This window comes from Zingiber officinale, chromosome 7B, assembly GCF_018446385.1.
Source record: "Zingiber officinale cultivar Zhangliang chromosome 7B, Zo_v1.1, whole genome shotgun sequence".
In the NCBI taxonomy this organism is placed as follows: domain Eukaryota; kingdom Viridiplantae; phylum Streptophyta; class Magnoliopsida; order Zingiberales; family Zingiberaceae; genus Zingiber; species Zingiber officinale.
The window spans coordinates 74,293,489-74,308,201 of record NC_055999.1 but is presented as its reverse complement, the minus strand read 5'-3'; the positions used below and the strand labels follow the sequence as shown (position 1 = coordinate 74,308,201).

At 40.9% G+C, this 14,713-nt stretch overlaps 1 protein-coding gene across 1 annotated transcript; it reads left to right on the top strand.

Moving 5' to 3' along the window:
* The first annotated feature begins 7,982 nt into the window (after positions 1–7,982).
* LOC122006025 (3-oxo-Delta(4,5)-steroid 5-beta-reductase-like) lies at positions 7,983–9,443 on the top strand. Its single transcript, XM_042561321.1, has one exon. It carries the CDS (start codon positions 8,048–8,050, stop codon positions 9,257–9,259), a length of 1,212 nt encoding a protein of 403 aa, XP_042417255.1. The 5' UTR covers positions 7,983–8,047; the 3' UTR covers positions 9,260–9,443.
* The last annotated feature ends 5,270 nt before the right edge of the window (positions 9,444–14,713 follow it).

Genomic DNA, 14,713 nt, shown 5'->3' with positions numbered 1-14,713 from the left:
AAGTTTCAATCAACAATTAAAACTTCCTAATTTGTTTCCAGAAATTTTAAAATTAAAATTTCTCTTCAAAAATCTCTTCATGGTTGATAAAAAGAAATTTCCATAATTTTAATTTTACAACATGTGAATAATTTTAAAGAGAAAATAAAATATCTCACCAATCTACAAATAAGGAAAGAGATCAAATCTCTTTCTTTAATCTTTTACAAGAGAGATATTTTAATTTCAATTCTCTTTAATAAATTATTTCTTCCACATAATAAAAATTAAAATTAAAATTCTTTTTTAATTTAATTTGGCCCCACTAGCTTGGGTTCAAGCTAGGGCCGGCCACCCAAATTTATACCTAGGCCGGCCCTAGCTTGGTTCCCAAGCTAGCTTGGACGGCCCCCATTTTGGTGGGTATAGAAGGTGGGTATAGGTGGGTATAGTACTCTATAAATAAGAGGCTACGATAGGGACCGAGAGGAGAAATTGGTTTTGGTCTCCCGATAAAATTTAAGCATCCCGTGTTCGCCCCGAACACACAACTTAATTTTATCAATAATAATTCATTCCACTAGAGAACTATTATTGAACTACCGCACCAATCCCAAATTACATTTTTGGGCTCCTTCTTATTATGAGTGTGTTAGTCTCCCTGTGTTTAAGATATCGAATGTCCACTAATTAAGTGAGTTACTGACAACTCATTTAATTAATATCTTAGTCCAAGAGTAGTTCCACTCAACCTTATTATCATGTCGGACTAAGTCCACCTGCAGGGTTTAACATGACAATCCTTTTGAGCTCCTCTTGAGGACATTATCAACCTAGTATCTCTAGGACACAGTTTCCTTTTATAATCAACAACACACACTATAAGTGATATCATTTCCCAACTTATCGGGCTTATTGATTTATCAAACTAAATCTCACTCATTGATAAATTAAAGAAATAAATATCAAATATATGTGCTTGTTATTATATTAGGATTAAGAGCACACACTTCCATAATAACCGAGATCTTTGTTTCTTTATAAAGTCAGTATAAAAGAAACGACCTCAAATGGTCCTACTCAATACACTCTGAGTGTACTAGTGTAATTATACAGTCAAGATAAACTGATACCTAATTACACTACGACCTTCCAATGGTTTGTTCCTTTCCATTATGGTCGTGAGCTACTGTTTATAATTTATAAGGTACTGATAACATGATCCTCTATGTGTGACACCACACACCATGTTATCTACAATATAAATTAATTGAACAACTACATTTATCATAAATGTAGACATTTGACCAATGTGATTCTTATTTCTAGATAAATATTTATACCAAAAGCTCGGCTTTTAGTATGCACTCTAACAGGAAATTCCAAGTAGGTCAAAGAGTTGACCAGAAACTTGGCACGTGAAAATCTAGGTGGGTCAAGGTTGACCAAACACCTGGTGTTGAGAAGTCCAGTAGGTCAAAGGGTTGACCGGACACTTGGCACGAGAGGGTAAGTCCAAGTGGGTCAAGGCTGACCGGACACTTGGCATGAGGAGAAAAGTCCAAGTGGGTTAAAGGATTAAACGGGCACTTGGTAAAAAAGTCCCAGCAGGTCAAGGTCGACCGGATGCTAGGCATGAGGAGTTCCAACAGGTCACGGTTGATCGGATGTTAGAACTGGGGACCTTGGACTTGGGTTAAGCAAGTCCAAGGGAGGCCAATCGACCAACCAATCGATTGGGCTGTACTCCAATCGATTAGTCAATCGATTGGACTGTAGTCCAATCGATCAGTCAATCGATTGGTTGTGTGCGTAATTGAAGGCTAGTCTAATCGATCGACCAATCGATTGGGAAACTAAATCGTGCACATAGAAGCTTACCCAATTGACTGGGCACCTCCAATCGATCGACAGATTGATTGGGGAGGTGGAAATGGCACAAAGTCGCGATAGAGGCCGAATCGATTGGGCGATCGATTTAGGCTTTTTCCAGTGAGCACAGAGGCGCTCTGAATCGATCAACCGATTGATTCAAGCCTCCCCAATCGATCGACTGATTGATTAAGATGTGACTGTTGCGCAGGTAGCGAGCGATGGATGGTTGGGATGGCGCGGATTTGGCGTGGCAATTGATTGGTTGCATGCCCAATCGATTGGGAGCCCTAGAAGCGCAAAGTATATAGCTGTTGGCGAGCTTTTTCTTCGTAACTCTTCTCTCGATCTTCACGCGATTTCTCCAAGCACTCACCGCTAGATCTTGAAGGATCTTGGAGACAAGTGTAGCTACATTTCCAAGGTTCAAGAGGCATACACAAGGTACAAGAGAGCAAGCAAGAAAGTATTCTTTGTATACATTTGTATTCTCTTCTTGTTTGAGTGTATTTTGTATTGAGAGATTGTACAAGGCTTCTCCGCCTCCAGTTGCAACCGAGAAGGAGTGTTTATTTCATAGTGGAGAGAGCGTCGTGTGTGGATCCTTGGATTAGTCACCTCTTCTTGAGGTGGATACCAAGTAAATCCTATTGTTAGCATTGTGAGCTTGCTGTGAAGACTATCCGCTGCAAATCATCATCAAGAAGCAAGCAACCAGAGCGCGACGAGCTATTCACCCCCCTCCCCCTCTAGCATATTTTGACCTTAACAATTAACACATTAGATCAAAAAGCTAAATGAAAGAGAAATGATTACAAGTGTTCTATATTATCTTCTGGGACCAAGACTGTATTTATAGCCCTAGTCGAGGTGCCTAGAAGGGTTCCAGGCACCTAAGGGGATAAACTTTTATCCCTATCGCAACGGAATATGCCACGTCATGTTCCAGATAAAAATCTACTCTGGGCGCCCAGAAGGGTTCTAGGCGCCCAGATTTGGAAAGTTAACATTCTATTGACTTTTTGTCCCAGCCTTCCGCTCCGGTTCTGCTCGCATTGGTCTGGGTCTTTCGCTCCGGCTTCGCTCGCTTTGGTGATTTTGACTATCTGAAATAGGGCTCACCCGTACCCATTTTCCGACCTTCAAGCAAACTTCCACTCCGGCTTGTCGTCCCTCGAAAACACCACACATCTCCTTCTCGTCCGCCCGCGTACTCTTCCACATCACCTTATACCTTGGCCGCACCGAGCCCGTCGGCTCTCTCCAGTACCATTCTTTTTGCTAGCTACATCTTTCGCTTGACTTCCAGTACTCCTAAGTTACTGCACATTTAGACACAGGGGTTAAATACTAACAAGACCTAACTTGACTTGGTTGATCACATCAAAACCACCATGGAATACTTACACATATGATTTGGGTTGCTTGTTGGAGTAGATTGTTAATTTCAAAAATTTCTATATTTGTTTAGAGGTTTATACAATGTCGATTCCTAGTTGATGATATATTAATGCAAAGGGGGGGGGGGTATATTTGGCCTCTAAATGCCAATGTTGTGAATCTTCAGAATCTTGGGAGCATCTTTTTTCAATGGGGTAATTGCTTTTGAGCTATGGTCCTATTTTGCAAATTTTATGATTCTTGAGAATTAGATGATTGGAATTGGATGATCTCATCAAGGTCATATCCGAGAGGTGATACCTTTTTTGATTATCTGGTTTCTATGGGCTACTTGGAATGATGCTAAACATAGTGGTTATATCCCGTGGGGGCAAAAGATTATTAGGGATGTTATTCCATATATTTTCTATGGTAGGGCTGCAAGGATAATCAAGAGTTGTCATTGGAAAGGATATACTTTGGTAGTACAATTTTTTGGGATACATGTTCAGATTGCATCAATTAATACTGTTTATGTGGTATATTGGCACAAATCTGGTTTTGGTGTTTATAAACTTAATATGGATGGGTGTTCTAAAGGTAATCTGTGTTAGTATTAGCGCTTAGAACCAATTATGAGATGATTGAAAGAGAACTTTTGTATCATATTTCATTAATAAAAGACAAAGTTTGTGATTATTATATTGACTTTAGATCTGTGTCAGATAAATAAGTATAATAATGTCCTAGGATAGTAGGTTCTAGTTTACAACATATCAATTGGTTGAATTGATAATGGGAGACTATAAATATCTATAGAACACTAATCTTAACTATTCCTAGTCAAATATTAATATACAAGAGTAATACTAATGCGTTCAGACTAGCATGTAGGTCAATTGACGACTTAATCTCACAAGTCATGGATATAAGATATCAAGTTGACACATGGATATATATTAGAGAATATGTACTGAATTGACTTGCCATGAGAATGTTTCATGGATCATTATATGAGTGTCATAAATATTTTCATAGTGTCTATTGGTATGAATAGTGCTTAGACCTGAAGTCACTACAGTTTCCTATATAAGGAGTTGTGTACTTCGGTATTGGCAAACGCTACCTGTAATAAGGTGCACTATAAAGTCGATCATTAGGTATGAAATAAGTTATGTGGAGAGATGTGAGTGATGTAGATGAGATCTATCCCTTCTATATGATGAAAGTGATATCTGTGGGTCCCTTAATTAAGTATGACTACTAAAATACATGGTCATGCTCAAATAAGTCAATATGAGATATTAAGTTCATTTGGTTAAGTGAGTCTATTTAGAGATCAAGAAACACAAAGATTGATAAGAGGATGACACAGTATATGCCTCATTGATCAATTTAGATATCGAGGATAGAAGGACCAAGTTATATAAGATAATAGGCACAAAAAGGTTAGGTTGAATCTCGACATTCTCATCACTTGAGTAGCAATGATGCATTGCTAGATGTCACTCATTACTTATGTATCTAAAATATTATTTTAGAGACATTAGCAATATTATGATAACCTATTAGGTCACACACAAAGAACATGATGGTTTGGAGATGGATATATTTTAGTTTGACTAAAATATGATGAACTCTAAGATTATAGGGTTAAATCTAATCTGAATTTGACTCATTGAATTAGACTCAAATGAATTCGGATTAGACTCATTGAATTAATGGATTAGACTCATTGACTTATTGGATTAATGACTTATTGGGTAATGGTTAATCCAATATACTAAAATCTAACCTACTAAGAAGATTAATGGAGATTAATTCATTATTAATGGAAGAAGACCAAAAGTCAAACCCCTGGTATTCATTGGATGAATAAAAGGAGACATTTTTTAGTGAAATTTGGTGAGACTCTTGATCTTCTTCTTTCTCTTCTTATCTTGGCTGAATCACCAAAGTTGTTAGCACAACGAAGGTGGTCCAAAGGCTGAGTTCGTGAGACGAATGAAGGACATGTTCGTGTGGATACCAAAGAGGCGCGATCACTTTGATCGGACTGAGATCCGACAAATCACAGTTGCTGCTGGGATTGTATCGTTCACGTAAAAAGGTAACTATTCTATCTTGATATAGTAAAATAACGTGTATACTATATTCGCTTGAATCTCTGGAGAGATTGTTTTTCCGCTCTATATGTTATTATTTTTCGTAAAAGGTCCTTACAATTCGGGTATGTCTTCGTATGGATTTATTGTTAGAGATTTTTCTGAGCAAGTTATTAGGGCTATGAATAGAGTTTTTGGTATGGGATCAAATGTTCAAACAGAATTATTTGCCATTTGGAAATGTTTGGAGTTATGCGTTGCTAATAATTTTTTTCCTATAGGGTTAGAATCTGATTCCCTGGTTGCTTTGCAAATTATCGGGTCTCCTTATATTTGTTGGGAGTTTAGGTACTTGGTGTTTAAAATTAGAAATCTTATTTGTAAGTATCAAGTTAACTGTTCACATGTATATAGAGAGATAAATGCTGCAGCTGATCATCTTGCTAACAGAGCCTTTGATTATTCTGAAGATAGAATTATATTCAGCCATACCATTGATAAGGAGCTGTCCGGACTCGGTAAATTGGAGAGGGTGGGTCTTCCATATGTGAAATTTTCATGTAAATCTGTATAGTCTACAGTATATTTGGAGAACCTTGTTGGTTTTCTATGTTTGATTTGCGAGATTGTATTTTCTCTCTCTACAGAAAGGCTTTGTGTTGTTGAAGTGCTATGGGTGTTCCTTTTGGTGGATTTCACGTGACGTGAAGTTGATATAAGTTGTGAATAAACGGAATTTTGTGCTTGTAGTCAGTGTTTCCTTTCCAATTATGTACATCTGGTTGTGGTTTTGTGGTGTGGGAACTTAATTTTTTGTAGAGATCCTTTGACGGATTTTTGATAAGGAAGTTTATAATGCTTTTATTGTTATGGATGTTTGTTTGGCTTTGGAGAGGGAGGTTCTGCGCATGTGATGAAGGATTCTGGTTCTTAAGGAATGAATTTGTTGCTTTCTGGTGGAGCATTCTGATGGGAAGAAGCTTGTATTGTTTTTTGTGGAAGAGTGTATTCTTCTTGGTGTTGTTGGTGCTTAACCTTTTCATGGGATTTTGGATTAGTTAAGTTTTCTACGGATGTGGAAGATAGAGGGATTTGAAGTCTAAGGTCTTAAGAAGCTGATGTAATGTCTATTGGTGTTTGGTTCTTCTTTTCTGGTGGAGTATTTGTGTTACTTAAGAACACTTGTTTCATATGTGTCAAGCCTTCAAGAAATTGGTGAAATTTCCTTTGGACGGGTGTGAGTTTGTAAGTAGATCTTTTTTGTTTTGAGATCTTGGAATATGTAAGTTTGGAGAGGAGTGTTTTTATTTTTGATATATGTGTAAATCTTTGGTGTCTCTATAAGCTGTAGTATGAGGTCAGGTTTGGTCCCTCTCATACTACGGTTCTTGTTTTCATATATGTTATTTCCTTTTGAATAAAAAAAAAAGGAAAAAAAGAATAAGCACTCGTTAGGGTTAAGCTTGAGTCAATATTCTCTCAAGGTTCGATACGTCTCCTCTATGTTTACATATAAATCGGTCGCTCAGAGAAATTTAATTAGGATATCATCCACGTATGTCTCCATATTTCTATCGATTTATCTTCGAAACACTTTGTTCATAAGTCTTTAATATCGTACTCTTAATTTTTTTAGTCCGAATGACATAACATTATAGTGATAAGTTCTTTTAGCAGTGAGACCTAGCGGTATACTTGATATGCATCCGACATGCATATTAATTCGCAAGCGATAGTTGAGTCTACCATATGGTCGATGTGTAATAGAGGGTAAGTGAGATATGACTCTTATCTCCTGATCAGTTATATGAAGGTATAAAGATGTTATCTAGATCATTATGCAAACTAAGAAATAAATGTATGGATTTAAAAATAGGAAACAAGAAGTTAAAAACAAACTTAGTTAAAGCATGCCCATTAGAACTCTTGAAGTGAAGTGGCTCCTAATGTGATGCTCCAGTATCACCAGTTATCTGAATGTCGCATCTATGTGCTCTATGGATTTCGAATCCCTGTTGCTAGAGGGTAAAACTTCCTATTTCTTAATACCACATCATGATGGCAAAAGATGAATACGTTCACCCTCAACGTCCCCGTCAATCCATCCCAAGACTAATACGGAGGAGGTAAATCTTAATACCATATCATAATATTAGGGTAAATATATAATTATTTTAAGATGCAGCAATAAATGGGAGGTAATCACACGGTCACTCCTCAATGAAAATATAGATCTTTCATCCCTCAATATAAAATTCGATAAAATTTGATGGCTAATGTCACAAACATACGATTCCAAATAAATTGAAGGGAACAAATGTGTTCTTTTCAAGTTAAAGAAGAAGTACAGACAGGACCCGCCTTCCAAGAAGTAACATGGAATTGATATTTTATATTATAGGAATAATCGTTTCTATTATATTCATAGATCAGCGAGGAATAAAAAGGATGGTTGAAAGAATATAAATTACATCAGGTGTATAATAACGCACATGTGGCCAATTTTTTTTTTAAAAAATCGTAAATTAATATGAAAGAAAAATAATAAATAGTAACGAAGATCCTTGCTGCTGAAGGAATCATTATTTATTGACAACAAAGCTTTTGAAAAATATATTTTTAATTGCTTGATGAGTAATACTTAAACTCAACCAAGTCCCGTTTCATTTCGCCACGGGTCTTTTCTCAGTCGAACGAGAAACTCCATCGGCATGAGTTGGTGGTGGGCAGGCGCCATCGGCGCCGCGAGGAAGAAGCTGGACGAAGACTCCGCCTCCTCCCTCGGCGTCAAGTACGAGAGCGTCGCCCTCGTCATCGGCGCCACCGGAATCGTCGGTTCCTCCCTCGTCGACATCCTCCCGCTGTCCGACACCCCCGGCGGCCCTTGGAAGGTCTACGCTATCTCCCGCCGTCCCCCCAATCCTGCTCTCCTCCCAGCCTCGGAAGCCGACGACGCCGCCCGGCCCGTACACTACGTCCAGTGCGATGTCCTCGACCCCGAAGACGCCTCCGCTAAGCTCTCCCCGCTCACCGATGTGACTCACATCTTCTACGTCGCCTGGGCCAATCGCACCGTCGAGGCCGAGAACTGCGCCGTCAACGCGACGATGCTCCGTAACGTCCTTGCCGCCGTTGCCCTCTCCGTCCCCGACCTCCGTCACGTTTGTCTGCAGACGGGGCGCAAGCACTACATCGGCCCCTTGGAAACCCTAGGCAAAGTCCCCGTTCATGAGCCGCCGTTCAGCGAGGACCTCCCTCGTCTCCCCATCCCCAATTTCTACTACGACCTGGAAGACGTCCTGTTCGACGAATTGTCCAAGAGGGAGGGCGGCGTGACCTGGTCGATCCACCGGCCCTCCATCATCTTCGGCTTCTCCCCCATCAGCCTCATGAACCTAATCGGCACTCTGTGCGTCTACGCGGCGATATGCCGGAAGGAAGGGACGCCGCTGCGGTGGCCGGGAAGCCAGATCACATGGGACGGGTTCAGTGACGCGTCGGACGCGGATCTGATCGCGGAGCAGCAGATCTGGGCGGCCGTCGACCCGTACGCGAGGAACGAGGCGTTCAACTGCAGCAACGGGGACGTGTTCAAGTGGAAGCATCTGTGGGCGGCGCTGGCGGAGCAGTTCGGGGTGGAGGCGGTGGGGTACCAGGAGGACACGGAGCGGTTCACGCTGGAGGAGGCGATGAGGGGCAAGGAGGCACTGTGGGCGGACATCGTGGCAGAGCACGATCTGGTGCCGACGAAGCTGGACGAGGTGGGTATCTGGTGGTTAGCCGACGCGGTGCTAGGCCTCCCGATGGAGAACCTCGACAGCATGAACAAGAGCAAGGAGCACGGCTTCTTTGGTTTCCGCAACACCGTCACTTCTTTCAATTCTTGGATCGGGAAGATGAGGGCCTTCAAGATCGTCCCCTGATTTCCGATCTCGATCGTCTTCCTGGCGTTGGTGTTCCTATTTTGTCAAATAATGAGAAGTGTAATCGTCAAGTTCATCGTACCTTGTTTTTATATATTTGATCGGTGTCCCCCCGGAAAGTCCGGTTAATTTGAAGGGTCAAACTTACGGATAAGATCAATTAAAAAAAATCCTTTCCATCTCATAGCTACCGTAGCTATTTAGATAATCGGCCATGAATTCATGATTTATTTTTCTTGCTATAATTTTGAGATGGACTAATAATATAAACATAGTTGTTTGGTTCTACGGTCATCCCGAACCAAAATATGTTTTTTAATTATTATTTAGTTTTTATAACTTAGATGTCTAGAAATTAGTGGGCTTTTTATTCCATAGGTATTTTGGCCCATGACTGTTGAGTCTAAATTTTTAACTAAATTCAATGTTAGTGTAAACCTGATCACGGTTTGAAATTGACGGTTCGACGGTTCGAAACCGACGGTTCGACGGTTCGGAATTGCCGGTTCGACGGTTCGGAACCGCCGATTCGACGGTTCCAGGCAAGTCGACCCTTAACCTTAACCGCCCAAGACGATTACGGTTCACGGTTCAGAACCGCCGGTTCATGGTTCGTCACGGTTCGCCGCAGTTCAAGATTAATATGTTAAAAAAAATTAAAAATTAAAAATTAAACATTAAACATTAAAAATTAGAAATTAAAATTTATTGAAAAAATGGCTTGCACTTATTTAAGTTGCCTATGTTAGGATCGATGATCGCGGCTAGAGAGGGGGGGTGTGAATAGCCGACCCCAAATCGTTTCGTTTCTTTCTACAAACTAGGGTTAGCGTAGCGGAAATAAAAACAAGAAACGAAGATTAGAAATCAAACCTCAATACGCGTCGATGTAACGAGGTTCGGAGATGAAACTCCTACTCCTCGGCGTGTCCGTAAGGTGGGCGAAGCCTATCAATCCGTCGGTGGATGAGTCCCCGGAGAACCGGCTAATATATACTCCTTGTGGGTGGAGAAACCTTGCCACAATAACTTGCAACAACAAGATAGAAATACAGCAAGAAATACAAACAATATGAATGTAAAACACCTTGCTTGCCTTCGACTGGTTTCCGTTGACGAAGCAGCAACTTCACGGAAGAACAGCAGCAGCTGACACCAGTTGAAGAAGTCGAGGAAGCTCACGCGAAGCTTCGGAAGCACTAACTTGCAGAAGCAAGAAGAAGATCAAGAAGAAGCAGAAGCTTCGGAGATGAAGAAGAGTGCGAGAGTTATCTTCACTGTAGAAACCATCAGCCCTCTTATACCTGCATCCACTTGCGAAGAAGAAGCCAGAAGACAGAAGACCATTGGCTCACAACGGATAGTTCTGGACCGATCAGGTTGAAGCCTGATCGGTCCAGGAATCTCTGATCGGTCCAGGGACCGATCAGCATGCATTCCCTTCCTTTTCTCCCGAACTTCTTGCCTTCTGATCGTTGTTTCCTGATCGGTCTGCAGACCGATCAGATAACACTCAGTAGGCTACTGTTTGGTTACTAATCGGTCACCAGACCGATCCAGATATCCAATGTATCACTGGATCGATCCACTGATCGATCCAGAGCTTGGTTTTTGCCCAAACCAAGTCCCATGCCTTCCAAACCAACATCCGGTCAACCTTGACCTGTTGGTACATCATGCTTAGCATCCGGTCACTCCCTTGACCTGCTAAGTCTCCCCACCAGGTCTCCGGTCAATCCCTTTGACCCACTTGGACTTTTCTCTTCGTGTCAAGTATACGGTCACTCCCTTGACCTACTTGACCTTCTCAACACCAGATGTCCGATCACCCTTGATCCATCTGGATTTTCCCTTGCCTGGCTTCACTCACCAGGACTTTCACCTAGCTTCACTCACTAGGGTTTTCACCTGGCTTCACTCACCAGGATTTCCAATCTGCCCGGCTTCACTCACCGGGACTTTCCCACTGCCTGGCTTCACTCACCAGGACTTTCCAACTGCCTGGCTTCACTCACCAGGACTTTTCCGTCTGCCTGGCTTCACTCACCAGGACTTTCCACATTCGATCCAGAGAACGAGCTCCCGAGCCCTCTCTGACCACAATCCGGAGAACGAGCTACCGAGCCCTCTCCGACTTCCCATGTGCCAAGCTTCCATACTTGGACTTCTCCGTGCCAAGTCTCCATACTTGGACTTTTCCCGTGCCATGCTCCCTGCTTGGACTTTTCCGAGTCAGGTCAACTTACCTCGGGTCAACCAGGTCAACCTTGACCACGGGTTGCACCCACAATCTCCCAAGCTTGTTCTCGTCAAACATCAAAATACAACTCGAGTCAAGTCAACTCGAGTCTGGTCAACCAGGTCAACCTTGACCTAAGGTTGCACCAACAATCTCCCATCATGTTCTCGTCAAACATCAAAATACAACTCGAGTCAGGTCAACTCGAGTCGGGTCAACCAGGTCAACCTTGACCTAAGGTTGCACCAACAATCTCCCCCTTTTTGATGTTTGACAAAACCCATAATCAAACTCATAATCAAGTTAGTTTAACCCGATAACCTAACTTAGGTTTTCTAATGTTCTTCCTTGAACATTCTCCCCAAACCTACACTCTCCCCCTTTTTGACACACATCAAAAAGAATGAATCAAGGTCAAGAGTTTCTTCCTAATGAAAGTCCCATACCTTTCATTGAAACCCTTAATTTCCCCCTTGACACTAGAGTCAACAATAAACTTAGTGATAATCCCCTATCACTTAAGTCTTTAGGAGTAAAAACTCCCCCTAAAAGTCAACTCCCCCTTGACTAATAGGTAAAACTCCCCCTAAAGGTCAACTCCCCCTTGACCATTGCACCAACAATGTCTTGGAGAGTTTCAATCCTTCATAAATCCAAAACACCAACTTCATTGCTGAAATTTCAGAAATTTCAGACAGCACATGATCGGTCACCAGACCGATCAGGTCTTCCCTGGATCGGTCACAGTGACCGATCCACAACTGCCTGGACCGATCAGACTCCCTTCTGATCGGTCCACAACCTCTGATATCTGATTTCTGAATTTTTCTTCTCCCGAAATTCAGAAACCTCTAGAAAATTACAGAAAATTCCAAAAATTATGAAATTTTGAGGATACATTCCTCATAGCATATACTATCATGGAAAAATAGATTTCTATGAAAATAACTTCCATTTTTCAATCTTGATATAAAGTTTAAAAGTCTTTGAAATAGCTCAAAGTTAACTCATCTTTGTATCACTTTGCTCAATGATGAATGCTATCACTAGAAAAGCTTCATCAAGGTTTTTCAAATCAATTTTGAAATGATTTTAAAACAATTCAATTTAGGACCACAATCTTTGGGCTAAATGTACATGACTTGTACATAAGCTTTCCCTATGATCCTCAATTTCGAATTAGGCTTATCTAGGTACAAGAACTATGCACCTTGATCCTAACTCATAATCCTAATATCTCACACTCATCTAAGGTGTATCAAACACATTCAAGTCAATTTTGATGTGAGATATGGGTTTAGGTTAGCTTAATCTAAGTTCTCATGCATTTTTCTAAACAACAATTTGATCTCCATATCAAATTGTGTTTCTTATCCTTAAATCAAGTTAGTTGATCATTAATGCACAAGATGATGACATGGCATATAATTGTATCATAAATGGAAACATGTGCCAATGTCATGATGTCATGGCATAAAGTATGAAACTTAAATAAAGCATGACATTTAAACTAACCTAAGCATTATCATGACATTTCAAATGATCATAGATTAAATATGATGTCATGACATGACATATGGCAAACAATACATGGCAAATAACATGTAAAGGTATAGTAAATACCTAATTCTAGCCTTAGTTGACATTTTTGATAATTTTGATCATTTTGCCATAAATTCTATATTCCTAAGTGTATTAGACCTAAAATCATATCCTCAAGACTTTTAGATCACTATGTGCCAACTAGATTGACTCTAGAAAATTCCTCAAATTTGATTGGCACATCCTAATCACCTTAGGAATAATTTTCAATTTCATTTTCAAGGCTTGATTACACCTTGAAAATTCCTAAAGTGCCACCTTTTGCCATGATTAGGTTAACTACCTATTCAGGTAAGGTTGGCACACCCTAACTCATCTAGCGTGATGAGATCACACTCCTAGGAACCCAATACCTATTTGAGCTCATTGGGTTCACTAAATATTCACTAGGGATGACTTCCCTAGCAACCCTCCTAATGACCCTCCTAGGCTTTGAAGCCTTGGTCATTTGGGACTCATCAAGATCAACTCTAGGGGTGACTCCCCTTGTGACCTTGGTGATGGTCTTCCTAGCCCTAGATTTTGTTTCATAATCGAATGGAACATTGTGATAAGTGGGCTTGACCACTTGAGACTTAGGTTTGTGACCCAAACCTTTCTTGTCCTTGGACATTGGTTTTTGACCCTTAAACCCTAGAGATGACTTCTCCAAGTTCTTAAGAGCCTTTTCCAAAGTATCAAGTCTTGACCTCAAGACTTGATTCTCCTTCTCTAATACCTCAATTTTTAATTTTTCATTTTTCTTTGAGGTATTCCTAGGCATGTGTCTAGATGATTTGGGATTTCTACCTAGGTTCTCCTTAGCCTTAGATGAGTTAGTCCTAGGGTTGGCTTTCCTAGTGTTATCCTTATCTAGGCTCACATGTTTGGCACCTAAACATGTGTATTGATTTCTAATGTTATCATGCTTACCATTATTAACAATAGCAATAAGGCTACTAGCATGAGTTCTATTTGAATTGCAAAAATGAGCCTTAGAGATTACCTTAGGGTTTGCCTTAGCTCCCCCTATCGATGTGCTCGTCTTCTTGTCCTTGTGAGGTTGCCTCCCCCTCGGACAATGGCTCCGATAATGTCCCCTTCGCTTGCATTGGAAGCACACCACGTGCTCCTTGCTCTTGCGTATCGGGACTCCGGCTTTCTTGATCTTTGGCGCCGGTGGAATCTTTCTAACCCTCTTTGGACATTTACTCTTGTAATGCCCAAATTCCCTACACTCAAAGCATAATATATGCAATTTACTAGAACTTAAATTGCTTGAGTTACCTAGGGTTGAGGTGGGATGAACGCTCTCTCCTTCATCCCTTCCGGAGGTAGAAGCTTCTTCTTCTTGCTCCGAACTTGAAGAAGAACTCTCCTCCTCTTCTTCTTTAGATGTTGAGTGGCCCTCAACTTCTAAATCCATCCCTCCATGATGTGAACTCCTTGGCTCACTTGACTCCTCTTCATGGCTTGAAGTGGAGTTCCCCTCATGGAACTTAGCCAAGTTGTTCCACAACTCCTTGGCATTGTTGTATCCACCTATCCTACACAAAACATCATTAGGTAAAGAAAATTCAAAAATCTTCAATACCTCATCGTTGACTAGGGATTGGTGGACTTGTTCCTTGGTC